Raw genomic sequence first — 22,025 nt, forward strand, 5'->3', positions numbered from 1 at the left:
TAAGTACTCAAATAATGACTTTAGCGATAAGTTGGAGTTAACCACTTGAAGAGAATTGGGATTAAACCGTCAAACTGGTACTTTATACTCCATGGAACCCTGAAAAACCAGACAAAACTGACCACAGATATACTACTCCGAGACGATTTTCCGCGTCCTTAGTACCTTCACAAACTATTTTGATTTATTCTTTTTTAAATTTTATGTACATCTTATACCCTTAATATCTAATACTCTCGTGTAAACTAAGAAAGGATTAGAAGCTACGTAATACAAAAAAGTTCAAAAAGGAAGGCTTCTTGTAAGGAAAACAATTACTAACCACTAGAGAAAAAGATTAAATTCTAATGATAAAATTCATCGATTCGAATTCATTTGACTTTCTCTGACCTCAAGTTAGCGGACAAACGGTTGAAATTGTAATCGTCGATTTTGTCTGATAAGTATTGTTTATTATGCAATGTCGAAGGTACTTTTTACCTCGCGTCTTTTTCAGTTCTTTTCCGTGCGATATTCTTTTACTGCAGGGATAGTGCTTCGGTATAAGCCAATTAGCGGCTCCGAAAGAATGCGTTGATTAGTTTGAGAAGGGAGGAAAAGCCCAGAGAAAAGCCCTCGATGCACGGGAGAGAACAACAAGGAAGTCTGCTTAACTATAACGGGTCCGAGTATCGAGCTCACGGCAACTTATTAACCAAAATAAACAAGCCATATAGCCAAAACACATGTCAGGCAACTATATCCTATTCCTAGTCTATATAGAGAAATTATTGTTGCATTGCAAATTAATTATAATTCCACAAGAACTTGTCAGATTTCAACTCGTTTGAAGAATATTAGCAAAAAACAAAACTGTCTACTTGATTTTTTTCTTTTCAAACAAGACTAAAATTGCTCCTAAGATTCAACGCAAAAATTTTCCTTTTTTTTAGAAGAGGTATTTTAAAATTTATTTTGCTAATACGTTATTTTAAGGCGCAAAGTCATATATTTGTTGCCGGAACTTCAAGAAATAGTTTTTATTGACTTACTATCATAGCTACTTTTACTACCGCTACCTGAAAATTTTCTCTGTCAGTTACAAAGAACTCTTATATATTAAAAACATTTCTTCTTGCGCGTAGTATCAGAATACCGACGTACTACCTAGTTATGGGAAAAGCTTCTCTGCAACTTGCATGAAAAATAAGTCATCACGATTAGTTTTCTGACGACATTGGCCTAACCCAGACCAACCCAACGAATGAATGTCATATTGTTCTTTGTTGATGAAGACCAACTCGCAATACAAGTGTCAACACGAGACCACAGCTGCTCGGCGTATTGACGGTTATCGTGTTTGAGGTGGTCAGAGATAACAGTCGCCTTTTCTTTTCATCGTGTAAAGCATATATTATCACTATAGTGGTGCCGTGTTAGAATATAGATTTGTAAAGATAAAAAACGGCTGTAGCTTTGAGTTTGTCATGCAATAACTTGCGAGGTATTCTGCGGGACTAGATAATCGGCTAGACTACGCCTGCCTTTAAACAACTTTTTACATACGCAAATGAGGTTTTTTTACAGCTTGTTAGATAGACGAAGACCGTGGATTTGGAATCTTTTAAGGAAACTGAATAAATAAGAAGTCATTTAATCTTGAGCAGCATTTACAACAAAAGCAAGACGAAGAAGAAGAAGTAGAAGACGAAGAAGAAGAAGAAGAAGAAGAAGAAGAAGAAGAAGAAGAAGAAGAAGAAGAAGAAGAAGAAGAAGAAGAAGAAGAAGAAGAAGAAGAAGAAGAAGAAGAAGAGAAAAAAGAAAACAAGAAGAAAAAGAAAAGAAGAAGGAGAAAGAAACAGCAGAAGAAAGACACAACAGCAGAAAAAGTCAAACAACAGCAAAACAAAGAAACAACATTGATGATCTTCAGAAGTACACTTGAGCTAGCAAGGCCCGCGGGACAAAGGATACGCAAAACGAGCTATTAATTAAAATACCAGATTTTAAAGTAGCAAAACAGTAACTTTTTATATAACAATAAAAGAAATTCCAAATTCAACCAAAAAAGTTATAATTATTAATTTAAGATCATGTCACGAATATTGGCTAAGAAAATCATTTAAATAATTATGTGCAGGCAAGCCGACTCAAACCATAGCTGATACTTGTCTACAATTTAGTCTAATTAATAGTTATTGTGGCTTGAAAATGTTTATGATAAGCATTTGAGCAAAACACTTACACGATGACTAAAAATTTCCAAAATGCATGGTACTCAGTATACGTTTGTATGGGACAAAAAGAGAGAGTTGAGATAATTTAAACCGCTATTACACTGGCAACTTGGCTAGTTATCTGCACCGACTAAACGAAGGATCACTTCCATCAAGTGAAAGTCTACCTTATTATAGATCTAAGCCGGGTTTTTTTTTTCATTTAAGTGTTATTTCCTTGAGGATTTTTTTTTTTTTTTCAAGTAGCGCTGAGGAAGATTCAATAATGATATTAATTACAATATCAATCGAATTCAGGAGATTTGAATTACAAAAAAAAAAAACACTCTCGCCCAAAGTAAGAATTTAATTGCCATTACTCAAAATCTGACAGATTGGGTACGAGTTTTTATCTTTTCAGTAAAACAAAAATACTTAATATTACTATAGATTGCTTCATGAAACTACAAAAAATAGGAAAAAGCTACAAAAATAGGATGGATCTTGTATTGCGTGATTCTTTACTCCTTCACTATACTAACACTAACTATATACTAAATAAGCGAAATGCTCATTACTACAATATAGGTCTGTTTTTCTATATTGCTTTAGGGATAACAATTAACACTACATATGGTCATCACGAGTCAAGTGTAGCTGAAGTCACACAGCCCTTAGTCACCAGCGCCTTGCTGCAGCTTGCTGGGAACCTTTGAAATCGAAGTATTATGCCAGTGTAATGAGTGTCATAAATAGGTGTTTTTTTGTTGTTGTATGTGTGTGTGCGTGGATAAAGAGTTAAAAAAAAAAAAAGAATATATAACAAACAAACAATTAAAGAAATCAGGGAAGCAAGCAAGCAAGCCTGGCAAGACAAAAAACCAATTATTGTGTAACTATTGTAAATTATCGTGTTAATAATATCTGAATGATGTTGGCATTCATTAACGGCACCAGCAACAAAGACTACTACGACAAGTAAATCAGGGGAAACTAATTTAATCCCACCTCCTTGACTAAATCAAACGTTAACAACTAGTCAGCAGGTCATTTTGAACATTGGTGAAAATTAGATAGATGATTCTAATAACTTATAATAAGAGACTGATACTAATAATTCATAATATTGTTAGTGATGATCATGATGTAAAATCATAATGATATATAGCGATGGTCAGGGCCATGGTGGCATATAGTAGTATTGATACTGAAACAATATGGAAATCAAGTAAAAAATCATAATAAAAACATAAGATCATTTAATTAGTAGTGTGCTCTAACATAGTTTTGACTACTAGCCCCTAATCATCAACCAGTTCCGCTCGTTAGGTAAAGTAGGATGGCCAAATTGACGCCCTGAGGATTTGGTGTTCAACATGAAGACTGAACTAGAACTACCTATAGCATTGTACATGAAAAGAACTTAAAGAACAATCGAATGAAACGAATAACAGAAATAAAAGGGCAAAGAGGGAAAAAGGATTTTAATGGAGGAAGAAAAACGGTCTAAAAGGTTAAAAACCGATAATTTAAACAGTTATTAAATTAATGAATTTATTACCCAAGGTAAAAAATTTATAGCAATATAAAATTTAATTAAATGATACCTCAAAAAGTCATTATTTAAAAAAAAAAAAAGCAAATTAAACCTTTAAAATACGATCAAGGCAAGAAAGAGGAAAGGCTGTACATCCTTATTTTTAAGAGTTTGAAAGCAAAGAAAAGTTGATTCAAAGTTCGCAGATTTAAAAACGTTAAACTTTTCAGTAGCACATATCTCTTAAGTCTCATGCTGTTGTAAAAATGTTCCAACTGATAATCCAACTGATAATAAGTACGCATCACAGCAGGTTGTAGCAAGGCATGGGGATGCCATAGTGGTTTTGTCTGGACCCATGCATACTGCTTGGTGTCCAAGTTTCTATCGTGATGGTGTGGTCCCAAGTTAACTACAGTAGATGTAAAAATCAACTCCTAAATTCTAATTCAATTATGTATGGAACAACGGCCACAGGTTTGTTAGCCATGCTATTGAGTGCTATAAAATCAAGGTTTGCAATTGCAATTGTTTGTTTTTATATTAGACGTAATGATGATGATAAAGATGGTTCTTGATTCAATTATTTGCTATAACAAATATGTATTCATTTTAAAGTGGGCGAAGAAAGACGTTTAAATTTGAAACATGTAGTGTATATTCCTTCTCAAAAACAACCTAAGCAGATAAGTAAGAATACAACGAACACAAAGAAAGCAAGAAACAGCAAAAGTACAAAACTGGCAAGCAATCAAACAAAATATCAAGGACATTTCCATCAAACGTATATTTTTATTCCTAACGAAGAAAAAATCAATATTTATACTTATTAAGTTTTATATTTACTTTAGAATCATCATTTTAAATAATCATTATTTATTGAATATTCGTATTAATTCGTGAATCTTATCAGTCTCTATGCATAGTTACTATGTAAGGGTATGTATTGTGCACCAGGTTGGCAAGGACTCTGGATTAATTATCGTCATAACATCTTTCGTTGCCTATTCTAGAACATTTTTTGTTCTAGTCTAATCTTTAAAAGTAACCAGACACATAAATGTTGGCAAGATTAAACAACATTAAACGTTCCGATCGCAAACGAATGAAAAAAAAAATCCAGTCGTAATATGAGTGATGAGAGTATCTAGACAAGTGCTAGGTCGGCTACATTGTCAACTGACTTATAATTTATAAACCGACAGCAATAATTCAGACTACATTCGAAGTAATTTGTTTGAAATGTCATTAGAAATAACTCCGAATTGGATTTTCATGTTTGAGTCTTTGACTTTCCGATTTCAATGGGAATATATCAAGATCAACGCAATCGCGTTGTACAGACGATTGTTTGTAAGTACAAGGTTCGTAGCAACGCTAAGTAACTTTTCCACCCCTGGGGGTTCTCATTGTGGTTTGATTAGACGTTAGCAATTTATTTTTGCTTGAGAAAGTCACGATATAAATTGGTTTGTCAAGCACAGGGACCTCCTACAACAAACACCTTTCCCAAAACTGCACAAAAAGTCATTTTCTGTGAATATCAGAGTGATATTATATACTTTGCTTCTGGCATAAATCTCTAAGCATCATTGACGCAAAGTATACATTAGGTAATATATCCCCAGCCTTCTTAAATAGGATTAATATGGAAGCATTTTAGGAGAGTCATCTCTTTCGTTTTATGTGCACTTACCATCAGTCGAGCACGTGCAGAAACCTCTTGCTGCGATTGATGCGTCCCCTGCAAATAAAGACAATTTGGATGACCTCGGATCCTACACCCAGGAGTGTATTAATCTAGCGATATTCCAGCATCCTGTCTTTCAACCTCTTTTCATTCACTCCAGTCATTATATACATACCTGTATACCCGCTTCAATACAGAGATTCCCTTAACACCACAGGGAGCTGTGACCCAGCGTTTTTAAATGTATTGCCGCGACTTCTAAGATGGCGCGCGTTGCCTAAAGGCAAACATAGTTAGCGCTAATAATCTGGTAAGTGGCTCTTCAAATGTCAACAAGGCACTCCGTATGACTCTTGTTAGCGCTATTTGAACTCGTTTATCTGAGATTTGAAGTAGAACTACTTGGTCCCGTCGACAGATGTTCACGGAGGCTGTATTGCAATATGGAATATTTGATGGAAAAGTTAGGTTTTGTGGTTACAAATTCAGCGCGAAGAATGTGGGCTTATTTTTAAAGCCGAGCCTTTCTCGGTATATTTGTTAGCACATTATCGACTTAATACTTTGGCACGCGAGGCGTCTTGCAAATTAATGAAACGGTAAGATGATTACCCTACAGCGCATGCGTCACGCATGCCACTGCATAGATTGATTCTCACGGTTTTCATTCCAGGGGGACGTTATTATCACGGCTGTTAAGTTGTACACAAATTGCTGTGTCAAAGTATCAAACCCAACAGCTGCCTTATTTCAATATGACGTCACAGCTTGTTTATAAGGGCAACAGAATGTTGAAGAACAATAAGAATTTGGACTAATACTGGCTCTGCAGTGATAGCTTTGATCAATGTCTGGATTTTAAATATTTTAAAAACCAATGTTTAATTATCCTACGATATACGGTATTTAATGCAAATTTTGCTTTTTTCTTAGTCCTAAAGAATACTTTTTTTTCTAGTTTTAGTTGCTTTGCTGTTTTGTCTTCCCTTGTTTTTATGTGACGTCATAATGAATTAGCCAATCCTATCTTAGCTTCACCAGAGCCTCCGTTCGCCGTCCTGTTCGGAGTTCCAGACAGGCCTTGACGGTTACTGTAGCGGCCACAGGGTATCTAAGTCCCTATAATGTACCTCGCCCAGACTGGCCTGGCTGTCCCCTACTTCTTTAGGACGTTGTCCTTCCTGGTACCACGAGGAGGTGGAGGTTGGATTTTACCAGGACATGTTGTTAAAATAATCAAATAAAGTAGGATAAATCACTTTTTAAATAGAAGAACCAGAACTCACTGAGGACGTAAGAAGAACCGTCAGAAGAACCACTGAGGACGTAAAGAAACCCTGGCAGTGACCATTCTCGGTGAATACTCCTCATACTAACCACCTATCCATCAAAATTCATTGCAAAGCGCCTTTGATCATATGCATATGAAAATAATTAAAAGAGCGCTATATAAAAATCATATAAATCACAATTCAGTAAACTGGTTTATAATTTGGCCCTACTGTCACTCACACACACTAGCACTAACTAAATATTCTATGCATACGACTCTCAACTAGTACTCTTTACGTGGAATCATGAGCACTCTTGGATGCTATTTTTAGAATATTTCATGCTATTTTTAGAATCATTTATTTGAGCGTTTGTTTTTCTGCACGCGCAATGGTAAAGGTGATTCTAAAAATAGCATCAAACGATGCAAATGATGGTTACAAGCATGAACACCAAAGATTCCTTCTCAGTTCATTTTCTCTTGGTACGATCTAAAGAGGATGCTATGTAATGCCTTTTTAGGTTACAGTCACCCCCTAGAAATCTTTCTGGATCTGCCACTGAAACACTTAATTTCATCGAACTCTGAAACAACAGCTGATCCAAGTCAGATCGTGCGGTTTACTATGCGAGCAAAGGTTCTTTCCTACCCCGCTAGGAAGAGAGAGGAAAAAATCACTACTCGTGTTGGGCTTTTCACAGGGAAAAATCACTGGCTGGAAAACGCTCCAGTGCAAGCGACGTCGCACGATGACACTCATTGTTCACAACCTTGTCGGTCGATTTATGCAGTTTGGTTAATTACTGGAGGTCGAATTTTTCAAAAAACAGCATAATGTTAACGTTGTCAGCGAGGATAGCAACGATGCCAGCGATTGGAAAAACATACTTCTCTAAACGCTTTAAACCGAATTTTCTCAAATTTCCAGAAGACATTAAACCCAATGACTTTTCCCCTAATTGATGCAAATCTGTTTGTTTGTTGCTTGAAGTTCGATTTTTGTTAAAGAAGCAAAATTCAGACAACAGTGTCAGCGAGGACCGGACCGACATCGAATACAATGATTATCTTTTCACGAAATAACACAAGTCAGGCGAATGGGCTTCCTTTGGTATTGACGTTTTGCGATTTTCTCTTTGTGCGCGTGCTCAATATTAAACAAGTATGCCGGATGTTGGGTACTCATTTTTTCTCGTCCACGCATGCGTAGTAATAAACTTAAGTTGTTTAGAAATCTGCTGACAGACTTCTGCCTGGAGACCCTTCGATAGACCATTTAGCTTGGCCATGTTTTCCCATTTCAGACCATGTGTCATTCCCTTAAGAATAAGATTCTTTGTTTGAGTTGCATCCATATTCATGTGTCTTCTCATGTGCAATCATTAAACAAAGAAATAATACTCTAAGGCATCACTTTTTCGTTCCAACATTGTAGCTGGACTTTAAGATTTAAAAAAAATCTGTTTAATTTAAATTTAATGCTTCAATATCAAGACTGAAGTACAACAATTTGTACACAGATATGCCACACTTACACCATGCAATCCTTACAGTATTTAACAAAACTAATTAAAATCCAATAAGGAATCAAAATAAACAAGACAGGGATTTTAGTTTGGATTTATAATGCAATATCAATTGGATTTGCATCCTTAATCACAAAATAGTGGCCACAGTCACATCTTTGTGGCTCTCCTTTCTTCACTAACATCCATTTGATCATTGTTGCATCTTCTTCACCTGTGGATAAAATACCAGTTAGTTATTATGGCTAAATCCTTTAAAAAATACTGTGTCTGTATGTGGGAAGCATGGGTGGCTTGCGCTGCTGATGCTCCGCCTCTCACCAATGTGAGTCGGGTTTGAGTCCTGCCCTGTGGTATGTGAGTAGAGTCATTTGTTGGTACTCTCCTGTGCTTTGAGGGTTTCCCCAGTTTTTCCTACCCTACACAAAAATCAACTTCTAAATTCTAATTCAATCTGTTGGCTGCCTTATCAATTAGGTTCCAAAACCAGTTAGGCATTAAGCCGTCCATCCAGGAGTGGTAAACGCATTAGATGTGCATAGGTTGTGCATTTTTGGCTCTGTTCAGTAAGCATAGTTGGTGTGTGTTGTTTATGTGCCAGCTATAACCAATGTAACCCAGGATTGATTCCCAGGATCAGTGTCCTGTGTGAGTAGAACTGCTCGCTTTCTGGGTTTTTCTTTGGTATTTCTTCCTATACACAAATTGACTCCTAAATTCCAAATAAATCTGGCAGTGAAATTTTGTGTGTGTTGGTATATTAATGTGTAGTGTATTGGTATTTTGGTGTGCTGTGCATTTGTGTGTGTTGGTACATTGTTGGTGTGTTGGTATTTAGGTGTGCTTTGCATTTGTGTGTGTTGGTACATTGTTGTTTAGTGTGTTGGTATTTAGGTGTGCTATGCATTTGTGTGTGTTGGTACATTGTTGTGTAGTGTGTTGGTATTTAGGTGTGCTGTGCATTTGTGTGTGTTGGTGTATGGTTGTGTAGTGTGTTAGTATTCTGGTGTGCTATGCATTTGTGTGTGCTGGTGCATTATTGTGTATTAGTATTCTGGTGTGCTGTGCATTTGTGTGTTGTAACATTGTTATGGTGTAGTATGTTGGTACAGTTTTTGGAGTGTTGTGTTGGGTTGGTATTTTTGAGTGCTGTGTATTTGTATTAGTGTTGTGCACATTATGCTGATGCATGTATGTTTTAGGTATTTTCTGTGTTGATATTTGTTGGTTGATTGTGCATTGTTTGTTTTGTTTTGGTATGTTTGTATCATGTCCACATTATGATTGTCTTAGTAGTCTTATTCTCAGGGGAGGGGGTTACAAGGCATGAAATGGGAAGACATTCTATCCAAATCACTCTATCAGATCCTGCAATGTACTAACTTTTGTACCTTACACTTTTATGCAATACTTACAAACGCATCCAACGATACGTTCACCAAATGCTGTGGGCACTTCTGTTGGTTTTTCTAGCGTTCCTGGAGGTCCTGTTGCCATCTTAAGCCTGAAGGGATCCTGATACACAACAAAATCTTCTATTAACATACTACCGTATATATATAGATCCAACAGAGTGTAAAATATAAAGTATAATACCCTTATTAAGGCAAGCTGGAACAATGAATATCATATTTCTTTGCAGGCAAATGGTAGTGTAGATGAATTCAAAAGTACTAACCTCAATTCCAGATATGACGGCGTCATACTCAAGCTTCTCTAAGCCAGTCGCCATCTCCTCAGGAGTTGCAATACTTGGTTTAGAATCTGAAACACAGATAATACTACTACATTGCTATCATGCAACAGTTTCCACAAACAGAAAAACACTTTAAAGTCAAACCAGCTAGGTTGGAAGATTCAATTTATTCATTGAAATTTGATTTCACGTTTTAAAACTTACAGAAATAAAACAGAACTTGTAAATTTTATATCAGAACTGAAATTGAATCTCAATTTGTGATTGGATTATTTGAATATTAGCATATTATTTTAGACTTAAAATAGAGTTTCACGCTATGTGATTGGTCAAGCGAGCAGTGATTATGGGGTGATATTCACTGCTCGATCGATGATTATGAGGTTTTCCAATTTCGTCTTTTCTCTGATACTCAAGTCTAAAATTATACTAAAAAATATTCCCCTCAGACTCAGTGGTTACGGTGAATATTTACCTCGTCGCTCTAAGACTCACAGCTTGGTAAATATTCACCGATAATCACTTCATCTTTTGCAAATAATCATTAAATAACTGCTAGCTATGAGCTCAATATGAGCTATGGCAATATTGGCATTCAGCAAATCAAAAGTCAAAATTTGACACTAGAATAAAAATCTTGTGGTATTTCATGTGACTGATTTATCTAGAACTTTAGTACAAAATATGTCTTACTGGTAAAGACCAGTGTCTTTATTCTGTCCTTAGTCATAAGAATTCAAAGTTTTTATCAAGATGGCAATAAACACTTTATACGAGATCAAAAATATAACCAAGAAACATCTTGCCAAATAGTTGAAATGAAAGACATTTTAGCTAACTTCTCCAACTTCCTTTAAGAATAATTTCTCTTGATTTATCATTAAATCATCGCAGATTTAGGCGAATATAAAGGAGGTGGAGCTCTTATTGTCACTCTATGATGAGAAACGTGCTGTAAAACACGATTGTGCTTAGCGTTACTGTAAATATAATTCAATATATTCAAATTCTTTACTATATTAAAAAAAATATTTTACAAAACTAAATCATTAAGTCTAAGGTACCTAATCCGTTGGCCTCTAAAAAAATTTAATTCTACCTATCGTTATTAAAAAAAGAGAGGAGAATTCCGAAGTCAATCGTACTGAAGGTCCCACCACGCAACCGGCTACACTAGATTTTCATTTAGAAAATAAAAGTCCAATTTTCTTTACCTTTTTCTGTCGCCAGACCTCTGGAAATAATAGCAGGAGTTAATCGAGAGTTCATAAGTCTCATGCATGGTCTTATAGTACTAGAGCGGATGGAACGAAGCAATAATGAAGTCATTTTCCCACACTATTCTAAAGTCCTTGCCACTTTGAATCCAAGATGGCGGATGCGAAGAACATGGAACGAGCTGCATCATGGGATATCGATCCAGTTCCTCATCCGTAAGAAAGGATACAGGGAGCCCATGTTATATGTTTTTAGTATTTGTTTGTTTGTTTGTTTGTTTGATTATAAAGTTGATTATTCGAATTACTTTTGATTTTTCTTTTCATTTGTTTATATGATTCTTTATTTCTTAAGTTTCTGGATTTTCTTTCAAATTTACTAAGTTACATCCATCCATTCTTCCCGTTCATTCATTCATCCATATTTTTACAGAATAACGTCCGAAACGTCATGGTGGTTTAATATCTTTTTCCCTCACTTGTTCCATCCATATATATTACTATACATTCATTCATTCCTTTCTACCTCCTTTCATTCAATCCGCAGGCCATTATTTCTTTCTTTGTCTGGCTTTCTTTCTTGTTAACCTCTGTATAATGCTCTGAACCTTATATTTCATATTTGTTTGCCACTTTGTTTTGAAAATAATCTTGGAAAAAAATTTTCAACAGGTCACGTGACAACCGTTCGTAACGTCCTAAATCTGGATGTAAACAATTATGAAAATCAAGACATGGTGATCATATGAAAACTTAGTGTATATATAATCCTTAATTAATCGACAAACAGCCCTGAATATCCGAGGCATTTACAGAAAATATATGGTAAGTCTTGTAGTTCTAGTTACTGAAAAATATCTGGCGGTTTAGAGCATTACTAGGCGTTTGGAAAATGCAGTAGCTGTCACCATTGAATCAGGTAATTGTAATTTTAGAATGACATTGATTTGGGAGGTTAAATTCTACCTTGAAATTTGTTGGTGAAAACAGATCGATTTTATTCTACAGGATTATCATTATTCACGTTTTTTTTGGCCATTTTAATAAATTTCTTTTTTATCTAATTATACAATATCTAAGCTAAATTACGGAACTCATTATAATGGTTAAAGATATCGATTTTGTCGAGCGCAGGACAACATGACTTTTAATGACCCGAAAAACTTATTTTTATAAGTCTACAGTTTAAAAAAATAGTCAAGTAATAAAACCGCTGTAGTGTTTATATCAATGGTCTAGCAGTTTAAAGACCTCTTTAATTATCTATCACAAAGAAAAACAAAGAAAAAAATGATTAAAGATTATATCTTGTTTATAAATGATTAAGAATGCTTGCTGATCGATCGAAAACTTTGCCTTAAATGTTCCGAAAAATCCAATTTTGACATTTGAGAAATTTTATTACAGAAAGATAGCAAAAAATATTTCAAAATTCGCTAATAAGAATGCAATAAAAATATATAACCTTCTGACAAAACGGTGAAGAAAGACCAAAATTCAAATATGGAAATTATATGGTGTTTTTTTTTTTCGTCAAACGGAGAAGATAGCACTCGATTGCGAAGAGTGACAAATATAAATAAGGAGCAATTTGGATATTTTTCTTATCAACAAGTGTTAAAAATTAGAGGCGTAAATATCGATGAGTTCGAAGGTGTTAGTGTGTATTGAACTTCTGGTGGCCCACCTGACCCATCGACAGGTACAGAACAGGTATTTTCTGTTGTCATAGCAGCAATATATTGTTTATAAAATCTTTGTACTTACTGCTAAGATGTTTATCTCTTGATTCTTAATTTTTTTGTCTTTCAGATTATTTGAGAATAATGAAATTAAGTTGGCTGACAGCATTAGTGCTGTGCGCATGCGTGACGATAGACATCGCAGAAGCCAGTCACCATCACTACAAGAAAAGTGTCATTGTGCATACCCAGCATCCCAAGAAGAAATTTAATATTATGGCCCGACCACAGTCATCACCTGTAAGTAGTTTCTACTTATTTGCGTGCAGCAGTGGCCGAAAATTATGAAAAATAAGATCGTGCTTCTCTGTCGACTTGCTATAACTACGAACTTTGTGGTGAAACACTGCCGACAAGAAAAGTGCAGTTTTAATTTGCCTCTCAGCCCTAAAGGCGAAATTCAACGTATCAATTTTCTTTGTAAATTGTCTCGCAAAGGCGTTGCGACACAAGTTGCATAGAACATTGCAGCGTGTAACCTACAGCGCAATTTTAAAAATGTTGCGAGACAAGTTGCATCAATCGTTGCGAAATTAGAATTCGTTTCTACAATTGGCAATACGATTGAGTCTCCGTTGCACTGTGTAGACACTCTTGAAACTTGTCACAACTCTGTTGCGAGACTAAGCTGCAAAGAGATGTGTGCAGTTATAAAGTACTCAGGGGTTGGCAGAACAGAAGCGACGTGTTAGGAGAATTAGTGCACGACACGCAGCGGAGTGCTTTTCGACAGTTCTCGAATGTTCTGTCAATCCCCAAGTGCTTTATATCTCCACACAGCACAGCAAGCATTTTATTTCTTTCATAAAATACAAATTACAATAACCTTTATTCATGGATATGAACGACGCAACTGAAAGTGCGCACATGTGCTGTGTGCTCTCATAAAGCACGCGCTCCCAAACAATCAGAACGCGAGATTTTTAACGGCTATTTTATAAAGCTCAAATTTTGCTACCGGATCCAGGTATTGGCGGCAAATTGGGCGAACAATGCATTGCGCGCCTAGGTCTAGATTCCAGATCACGTGAATGACACAAATTTATGAGTGTTTGTATTTGTAACAGGATACTATGACTGTGGTTATGAAAGGTTTAGACGGAGCTCCTGGAAAACAAGGACCACAGGTAACCCCTTATAAGTTTCTTACTTTATACTTCTCGGAATCTGTGGGATACCTGTGGAGCACTTCACCACAGGTATCCCACATAACATTACTAATCTTTACACTGATGCACTTATAAAAAAGGTTGTTTTTTTTTTTTATTCTTTCTAGGGCGATCCTGGGAAACCAGGTCCACCCGGACCGCAAGGACCTCCGGTAAGATAAAAAAGTAAAATAAAAATAAGCTTAAATTAAGTAGTTATTGGGTTATATTTTATAGGAAAATAAATACTTAAGTGTACTTAAGTCAAATGAAATCGATTTCACGCAGTGGAAAAACAAACCAAATAAATATTGGGTTTTGAGTAAATAGTAAAACATAAATAAAATAGAAACCATAATATTCGAAAAAAAGTTATTTATTGTCAGGAGTGGGATTCGAACCCACGCCTACAGAAGTAGACTGCGACCTGAACGCAGCGCCTTAGACCGCTCGGCCATCCTGACACCTTATACTTAAAATTTCAAATATCATTTTCTTATCCATTTCATCCTGTTACTGACAGGGCGACCAAGGTTTAAAAGGATTCTGCCGCAGAACACAGGTATTTAAACAGCAAATCATCCTACATTATTGCGCAATACCAAAAAAATTACTTATGAAGTAAAAATTAATACTTAACTACCTCCCGCTTGGCTAGGTTGAGCACCGGCCTGTTTTGCGGGAGGGCGAGGGCATAAGTTCCATGGCCTGACCAATACTCAAGGTTTTAAAAAAATATTTGAGAAGAAGATGCTGCCTTTGCCTTAAAAGTAAGCGAAAATGGTTAAGACCTTCGTCGCTGTATTGTGCAAATATGTATGTGGGCTATGCATATATATATGCACATATTATGTATGTACACATTTCACTTGATCTTTTTTAGTGTGAGAATGAACAGCTCAAACTCTTGATACAACGCATACTGGCCCTCGAAAAATACGTGAACAGTAAGATCAAGAATGGAAAACGTCCTCCAGCCTGTAAGAACTCTACAACAGGTAAACCAAACTCTCCTGCATGCATTCTAGCTGCTTCTGTAATTACCATCGTGCCTCTCACTTCATCGCCACAAGGCAAGCCTAATCAAGGAGGCCAACAGGGTAAAGGTCAAGGTCAAGGCAAGGGACCGAATCAAGCCGGCGTAGGGGGTCCAGTACAGTTCAAACCACCTCAAGGTGGTCCTAAAGGTCAAGCCGGCCTAGGGGGTCCAGCACAGTTCAAACCAACTCAAGGTGGTCCCAAAGGTCCAGGTCAAGGTCAGGGTAAGCCAGGCAGCAGTACTATGAATCTAGCCCTGACATCTTCTCCTTCGGGTGCCGGGAGTGCTCCTGGTGCCTCGTGTGCCCCCGGTTCAAAAGTACAATCTCCATGTCCAACCGCACCATCTGTCGTCGGAACCCCCACAGCCAAACGTCCGGCCCCTCCGACAGCCCAACCCTTTGTAACCTTGCAGGGGGCGACATCCTACGATTTTTCTTTACCGCCTGTAGCTGCCTTGCCTCGGCAAGAGACAGTCGTTGGAGGACCGCTGAATCAGTACACCGCAATCCCTGCTAACTGGGTTACGTCTGGTATTGGACCCATAGACTTGAAGGTGGGCTTTAGAATATAAAACTAAATATTGCAATTCAATGTGTTAAGGCTGGTTTCGTATAATGCAAAGGATCGGAACGAATCTATTTTTATTGCTTGAGCTAACACTTATGACGAGTGGTTTTCACTAGCAATTCCATCATATATGAGCTGATTTGCAGTACGTTTGTGCATCATGTTTTAAAATCCTTCCTGCATGGTCCACGTCAATACTAAAAGTAGTCATGACATATTTCTACTTCTAGCCGGCGTTGTACCGTCGAACACCAATAAGCAGAACAGACAAGGAAAACTTCTATTCACAGGGATGGAATTTAATAAAGAAACACAAGTAAGATATCTCTCACTCCTTTCTCTTTCCCCTTCTCCTCTCTCGCCTCCTTTGAGCTCCGTCCCATGCCTTTCTCCCACCAGCCTTCTCTACCTCTCACCTTCTCATTTGCTCATTAACAGTAATTAGTCATTTTACAGGTGATAAATGCGCGCGCGGTATGTTGCTACCGATTCGACGCTAGTGCGAACCAGGCTTAATAATAAATTACTATGCAAATAAAGTAAAAGTCCTATTCTTTTTAATTAATCATTTCCACAGCATTCCTTCCGGCCACGGACTGTTAACTCACAAGCTGGCCCGTAAAATGTTAAGCAAGTCGAAGGATAAAAAATTGAAGATCTCCAAACCAAAAACCACCAAACATTCACGTCACCATCACAAAGAAAAACACCATCAAAAAGTAACCAATAAGAAGAGCCATCGTGTCAAAACAAAAAAAGGCGCTGTTAAGAAACGTCACTGATGTTAAAATAGTAGTCAAAATTAAGGGATAGTTCTAGAGGACTGTCAATTAGTTGGCAAATAAAAAAACAAAAGATAAATAGCAATAAAGATTCAGGGCGTGGATTCAAGGATAGGATTGTGGGGTGTAGTGAGGGAGGGATGGCTTCCTTCCCCATGTAATAGTAGTAATAAATTATGCGTTCGGTGTATATATAATGAAGTAGAGAGAATTAGTAATGGGTTAATACTGAGTTAGCGCGGCTACCATGGACATCATACTAGTGAACTGGGTGCAACATTTTAACTTGGGGATAGACCAATCACAAAGAGGGATGGATTGTGATAATCATATATTAATACGAGGTATAGATGTATATAATAGAATATTAGCAAACGATGTACTGAACATAATTTATTGTGGCTTTTCGAAATTATAAAAAATATCTCATCTAGTGTGTATAAATTACAAAACCTTTTTGAAATAAAAAACGTTATCATAGCAATGGTGGAATGGTGTACTTGATATATGTTAAATCCAAATCTCATATAACTCTTTTGGGCTAAATCCCCTATATAAAAATCATTTTGATATACATGGCTTAAAGTAAGGCTTCCTTTTCAAGTATCTTGGGAACATGGTTACTTGCTTTTCTTATACTTGTGTTATCCATTTGACCTCTCGACTAAATTAGCAAAGAAAGGGAGCAAGGGAGCAAGGGAGCAAGGGAGCAAGGGAGCAAGGGAGCAAGGGAGCAAGGGAGCAAGGGAGCAAGGAAGCAGGAGAGCAGGGGAGCAGGGGAGCAAGAGAGCAAGGAAGCAGGGGAGCAAGGGAGCAAGGGAGCAAGGGAGCAGGGAGCAGGGGAGCAGGGGAGCAGGGGAGCAAGGGAGCAAGGGAGCAAGGGAGCAAGGGAGCAAGGGAGCAAGGGAGCAAGGGAGCAAGCAAAAAAGAAAGAAACAATCCTCGAGGGATAAACTACGGTAGAAGGTGGCTTAGACATAATACTTTCGCAACGGCCATGGAGGTCTTGGATAGGGATGTTCTTGGGTATCTTTTGGGGTCTTATTTTCACTCTCTCCCTTCAAGATATAATCACAAACCTTTCCAACCATCTTTCCTTTCACGCAACGAATATACCGATCGATGTGTTCACGCAAATAAGTTATGGGCGAGGAACCCTGGGATAGCACCTGATAGTGAAAGTCCTGGATGTTAAAACTACTACCCAGTTCACTCTCGGTCTCATTCCGTAGCTTGATTAGTTCCAGTCTCCCTAACATGTAGGCCGTAGCTTGGCCGGGATCGCTCTGGTACCGAGTGACTTCCTTTACGGCGAAGTCGGTGGTGTCCCACGTGTAATTCGCAAAATATTGTAAAGCTTCTGATCTATAAATACACAAATCAATACACTTTTGTAAAGCTTCTGATCTATAAATACACAAATCAAAACACTTTTTTTTTCCAAAGAAATATTCTATTATTCTGGAAGCGTGTGGTTTTTACCTTTTCATTCCTCTGTAGTGAAGTCCTGTGTCCACAACAAGACGAACAGCGCGCCAAACCTAACAAAACATTCCATTGTTAAGAAATAAAAACGTCGATAGTGTGACATGGCGAGGAGCCCTGAGTAAGGGGAGAGGCTGCACGAGCGTTTGGTTGAAAAGGTACCCCAAAATTCAGAGAAACTCCCTCAGTATAAACCATTAAGATGAACATTTAGTCAACATTGATTACACTGACATTGTAACCATATAGAATTTCTCAAACGTTTCGGTTTTTTCCCCCAAAAATAATTTATTCCATGATTCAGTTAGGCCCCGTCCACACGTATCCGGAAAATTTTGTACCCGCAAATTATTTTTTGCGGATACGAAAATGTTTGCGTCCACACGCAGCGTATTCGAATCGTTTTCACCGTCCACACGTATCCGTTTTCGTAAAATTTGCGGATACGGACACAAAAATTTGCGAACACGCGTGGACGCAACCAGTACCCGTAAAAAAAAATTTGCGGATGCAAAAATTTCCGGATACGTGTGGACGGGGCCTTAAAGTGCTAGTCTTACGAAAATGACACCATCCCTGGAAACTGTACCATATAAAACAAGATATGCAATATAGCTTACTATCCAAATTCTTTTTTGATACAAGACAGGGAAGATGTTGCATTTAGCCTTTAAAGTTTTGCCGTTTGAGTCAGCCATTAAGCGATTGCGTTCCGGGCAACTTTGAGTGATTCAAAGGAAGTGACATCATACGCACCACCCTTCAATGTGTAGTTGCAACCAGATTTCGACTATATTTGATTTAAAAACAAGCCTTAAACCAAGTCATGCCTTCTTACAGAGATGGCTGTAGAGTCAGTGTGAGTAAAAAGGATGGCCAGTTGCGCGTATGACGTCACACATGAATTAAAATGGAACGACAAAATCGCTGCTCATAGAAATGGCCGACGAGATTTTAAGAATTTTCGGAAGTAGAATTCAGACGGGAATAGTTTCTTTTTCGAACCAATTATTTTTATTGGTGAACATTGTAACCTATTCGAGTATTTAGAAAATCGGGATTTTTTTGCGTCATTAATATTTTCGTAAGAATAGCACTTTAACTTTCATAAGAGTCTAAATCCTTGCTAATATAACCCCTAAATATTTCGGGTAAAAATCCATATATGATCAACTCAACCTTCTTTATTTGAGTAAGCATAACATCTCCTTATCTGTTTGCAAAATACTCCAACACGATTTTTTAAATTACGTCCCCTCATGTTGGAACGTTGAGAGCCACAAGACATCAAGTGTTTTCAATGACGAAAATCACATGTACATGTATAGTTTCTAAAAATAAACAGCTTTTAAGAAACGTATTATTTCTAAACATCCTAAAATCAATTGTTTGTCTTCTCGCGTGTATGCGGTATTGTGTATAATATGTTTTACATCCCACAGTAGTTCCAAAAAAAAAAAAAAGAAAAACAAACAGAATTAGATCTAGGATTTGGTACTCCAGTTCGAAAATATTTGAAATTTTCGTCCGAAATTGTTTTTGAATAGTGATGTGAACATGGAACACCTGTCTCAAGTGAACAGCTCTATTTCTCGCACGGCTACAGCTAACAAAAAAAAAAAAAAAAAATCAAATAAAAGCGAAGATTTATTAGAGCTAGCTTATCGAAGTCGGCATTCCTGTTTGATTAATTCTGCATCGCGGGAAAGGTACGTCTATTGAGTTGGAGGGCTAGCCGGAGATTCGCAGTAAACTTTTTTAAACTCATGATCCTCAAGTCAACAAGGAGACAGCTTTCGTCAAAATAAAAGAGTTAGACCCTCAAAAAAGTTTTATTTTTTACTGATGACTCTCCCCTCTGAAGCCTTAGCCCTCCCTTCTCCTCCCCCCGATAAAAAAAGTATCTTCCCTTAATCTTCTTGTACCAATACCTATTTCAAGTACCAGTTTTATTTCTCACACTTTGATTAAAGATAACCAAGGTTAAAAAAAAAAAAAGAATAAAACTTGAAGTCGCGTCGGCGTGTTAGTTTGATCAAATGTTTGTCTGAAAAAATATTCGATTCTTTTTTATAAACAAATTCGAGTACGACCATCTGTTTCAAGTAACAATTCTATTTCTCAAACTTTGTTTAAAGATCCCGAATAAATGATAAATCATATCTTTAATAGTCGTGTATTATGAGTGCCAATAAATAAGATTTGTTATGAAAAGGACCTTTAATGAACCAGATTTTACTACGCGATTGCAATAAAATCAACGTGAGCTCAGAAGGAAGATCGGGTCTTTCCGGCTTTGGATAATTAGATCTTTCGCCAAGATAATCGTAGAAACACGTTTTTAAAGCTCTATAAAACAGTTGAAGTTAGCAATTTACACCTGGTGAAGGCGACTTTGAATGGTATAGTTATAGTAAAATTAGTTTAGTAGAATTATTAGTAATCTTAGAGAAGGGATGCTAAGATTTTAAAGAAACGGTATGAAATCTAAACAAAGATCTCTACCCGCGGCAGTATACCTTTTCGAAAAAGAACTTATTTGTGTAATATTGCATGACTGTTGATTAAAAAAATAGTAATAATAAATAAACTAACAAAATGAACTGTCATTGTTTTAGTAAGAAAACACTTCAAACTTTCCGCCAACGCTCAGTTATTAAAGTCGAGTTTAGAGGCGTTATTTTTTACGGAGGGAGAAAAACAGGAACATCCAAAGGAAATCCCCCCGAAGCACTAGATAGCCAGGACCTAATCATATGCATCTTGGTTATTTGAAAATGCATCTTGAAAATTTCTGTTAACAATTTTTATACTTTTTCAAAGAAAAATGCCTGGAATGACGTCATAGTACTTATCGCCCCATGCCCTTAGTCACTCGGTCAATGCCAAACGACGACTCCAAGACTTAACCAAACCGAGTCTATCTTTTGGTTGTAAAAAAAAAGTAAAATATATTGGGGAAAATGAAATGAAACCGAAATGAGTATAGAAAGGGGCGTGAAACCGAATGGAATGATAAAAAATTGGAAAGAAAATAATATAAACCGTAATTTTAAAGCTAAACAAGCAACACTATGATTTGAACTATTTTTCAAAATGATTTGAACTATTTTTCGGCATTTTAAAGTTAAATTAAAGTAAATATGCTATTAATTGGTTTTTTTAATACTCATTTACCGAAAATTATTTTTGAGATAAAATCTTTTGAAGTCGGTAAGGTTCTTCTTAACCTGCATAATTGAAAAAAACCCGCTAAATTTACTTTTTGTTATATTTACATATATATGACTAAAAAATTAGATCTAGAAACTTATAAATTGACTTCAATTTAAAATTGTAAGTTATTTGTTTTTGATTTTAGAGCCTGATTAAATTCTCAAAGTCAAACAGTAAGTTTAAAAGTCTTAATTCACAGCTTAGCGACCGAAAAAGGATGGTTATCGAAGGAGGAAGCGAATTCGTCCGACACCTTAACCATCATGTGCAAACTAATTACTATTATATTGCTATTGTCATTTCATTTTTAAATTTAAAAAAAGCAATGAATTTAGACTGTTAAATAAGTCTTTCTAAAAATACATACAAGTAATATAATAATAATAATTAGAAAAATAATAATAAATAAATAAACAAAAAAGCAAAAAAAACAACAACAACAAAAACAACATAATTGAATTGAGCACGATGTACATTAAAACCTTTTTCAACTATTCACACGTTTTGCTAAACCCCGAGAGATATTCGTACTGTTTTAGTACTATTTTTAAACAACATGAACGATAACGCCAACATTGCCCCTCAAACACCAAGTTTTACAATCGAAAATGATCTAAGATTAAAACACGAAACGCCCAAAGAAGTAAATTCAATTAGACAAAACTTGTCAATGCGATAATTTAATGAGAACGCCTTTTGATATTTCCACGCTTAAATAGTAGTAATTTTATGACCGATACTAAGCCTTGGCCGAAGCAAACCTTGAGGCCTTTAGGGACTTCAATAACGTATTATCGTACTCTATTTTTGTGTCGGCAATATCTGGCTGCGATCGTTGAATGGACTGCTTTATGAGAGGCAGGTGTAGAATTAAGGCAGTTTTTTTTAGCTATTTTTGGCTTTAGATAAG

At 36.5% G+C, this 22,025-nt stretch overlaps 4 protein-coding genes and 1 non-coding gene across 5 annotated transcripts in view; 1 reads left to right on the forward strand and 4 right to left on the reverse strand.

The window, feature by feature from the left end:
• The window catches only part of LOC116293575 (transcription factor AP-2-epsilon), a 32,118-nt gene extending 26,671 nt beyond the window's left edge, over window positions 1-5,447 (reverse strand). The window contains exon 1 of the mRNA XM_031701017.2: window positions 5,429-5,447. The gene's annotated coding sequence lies outside the window, so the exon portion shown is untranslated. The remainder of the gene's footprint in view (window positions 1-5,428) is intronic.
• A 2,707-nt stretch (window positions 5,448-8,154) lies between these two features.
• LOC116293576 (cytochrome c oxidase subunit 5B, mitochondrial) lies at window positions 8,155-11,315 on the reverse strand. The gene is made up of 4 exons (XM_031701020.2): window positions 11,132-11,315; window positions 9,900-9,985; window positions 9,637-9,736; window positions 8,155-8,435 (listed from the first exon to the last, which is right to left on the reverse strand). Exons 1-4 carry the CDS (start codon window positions 11,244-11,246, stop codon window positions 8,317-8,319), a joined length of 420 nt encoding a protein of 139 aa, XP_031556880.1. The 5' UTR covers window positions 11,247-11,315; the 3' UTR covers window positions 8,155-8,316.
• A 422-nt stretch (window positions 11,316-11,737) lies between these two features.
• LOC116293590 (uncharacterized) lies at window positions 11,738-16,648 on the forward strand. The gene is made up of 8 exons (XM_031701034.2): window positions 11,738-11,959; window positions 12,947-13,116; window positions 13,944-14,003; window positions 14,153-14,197; window positions 14,548-14,586; window positions 14,908-15,618; window positions 15,863-15,948; window positions 16,210-16,648. Exons 2-8 carry the CDS (start codon window positions 12,961-12,963, stop codon window positions 16,412-16,414), a joined length of 1,302 nt encoding a protein of 433 aa, XP_031556894.1. The 5' UTR covers window positions 11,738-11,959; window positions 12,947-12,960; the 3' UTR covers window positions 16,415-16,648.
• On the reverse strand, window positions 14,405-14,488 carry Trnal-cag (transfer RNA leucine (anticodon CAG)). Its single transcript has one exon. It is a non-coding gene; the product is annotated as a tRNA-Leu (tRNA).
• Window positions 16,649-16,794: 146 nt separating the features above from the next.
• LOC116293574 (uncharacterized) overlaps window positions 16,795-22,025 on the reverse strand; it is a 40,008-nt gene continuing 34,777 nt past the window's right edge. The window contains exons 9-10 of the mRNA XM_089033404.1: window positions 17,897-17,955; window positions 16,795-17,779 (exon numbers count right to left, since the gene is read on the reverse strand). Coding sequence (XP_088889530.1) covers window positions 17,386-17,779; window positions 17,897-17,955 — 453 coding nt within the window. The 3' untranslated portion in view covers window positions 16,795-17,385. The remainder of the gene's footprint in view (window positions 17,780-17,896; window positions 17,956-22,025) is intronic.

This window comes from Actinia tenebrosa, unplaced genomic scaffold (genome assembly GCF_029948245.1).
Source record: "Actinia tenebrosa isolate PJP-AT-01 unplaced genomic scaffold, QUT_ActTen_1.0 PGA_scaffold1__47_contigs__length_23844297, whole genome shotgun sequence".
In the NCBI taxonomy this organism is placed as follows: Eukaryota; Metazoa; Cnidaria; class Anthozoa; order Actiniaria; family Actiniidae; genus Actinia; species Actinia tenebrosa.

What these genes read in the sequence shown, in the direction of transcription:
- LOC116293590 (XM_031701034.2), top strand. Translation starts at nt 12,961, where the DNA reads ATGAAATTAAGTTGGCTGACAGCATTAGTGCTGTGCGCATGCGTGACG. An exon ending in TTGGACCCATAGACTTGAAG is followed by an intron (nt 15,619 to 15,862) that starts GTGGGCTTTAGA and finishes TTCTACTTCTAG; the next exon opens with CCGGCGTTGTACCGTCGAAC. An exon ending in AATTTAATAAAGAAACACAA is followed by an intron (nt 15,949 to 16,209) that starts GTAAGATATCTC and finishes TCATTTCCACAG; the next exon opens with CATTCCTTCCGGCCACGGAC.
- LOC116293576 (XM_031701020.2), bottom strand. Translation starts at nt 11,246, where the DNA reads ATGACTTCATTATTGCTTCGTTCCATCCGCTCTAGTACTATAAGACCA. An exon ending in AGGTCTGGCGACAGAAAAAG is followed by an intron (nt 9,986 to 11,131) that starts GTAAAGAAAATT and finishes TCTGTGTTTCAG; the next exon opens with ATTCTAAACCAAGTATTGCA. An exon ending in ACGTATCGTTGGATGCGTTT is followed by an intron (nt 8,436 to 9,636) that starts GTAAGTATTGCA and finishes TTTTATCCACAG; the next exon opens with GTGAAGAAGATGCAACAATG.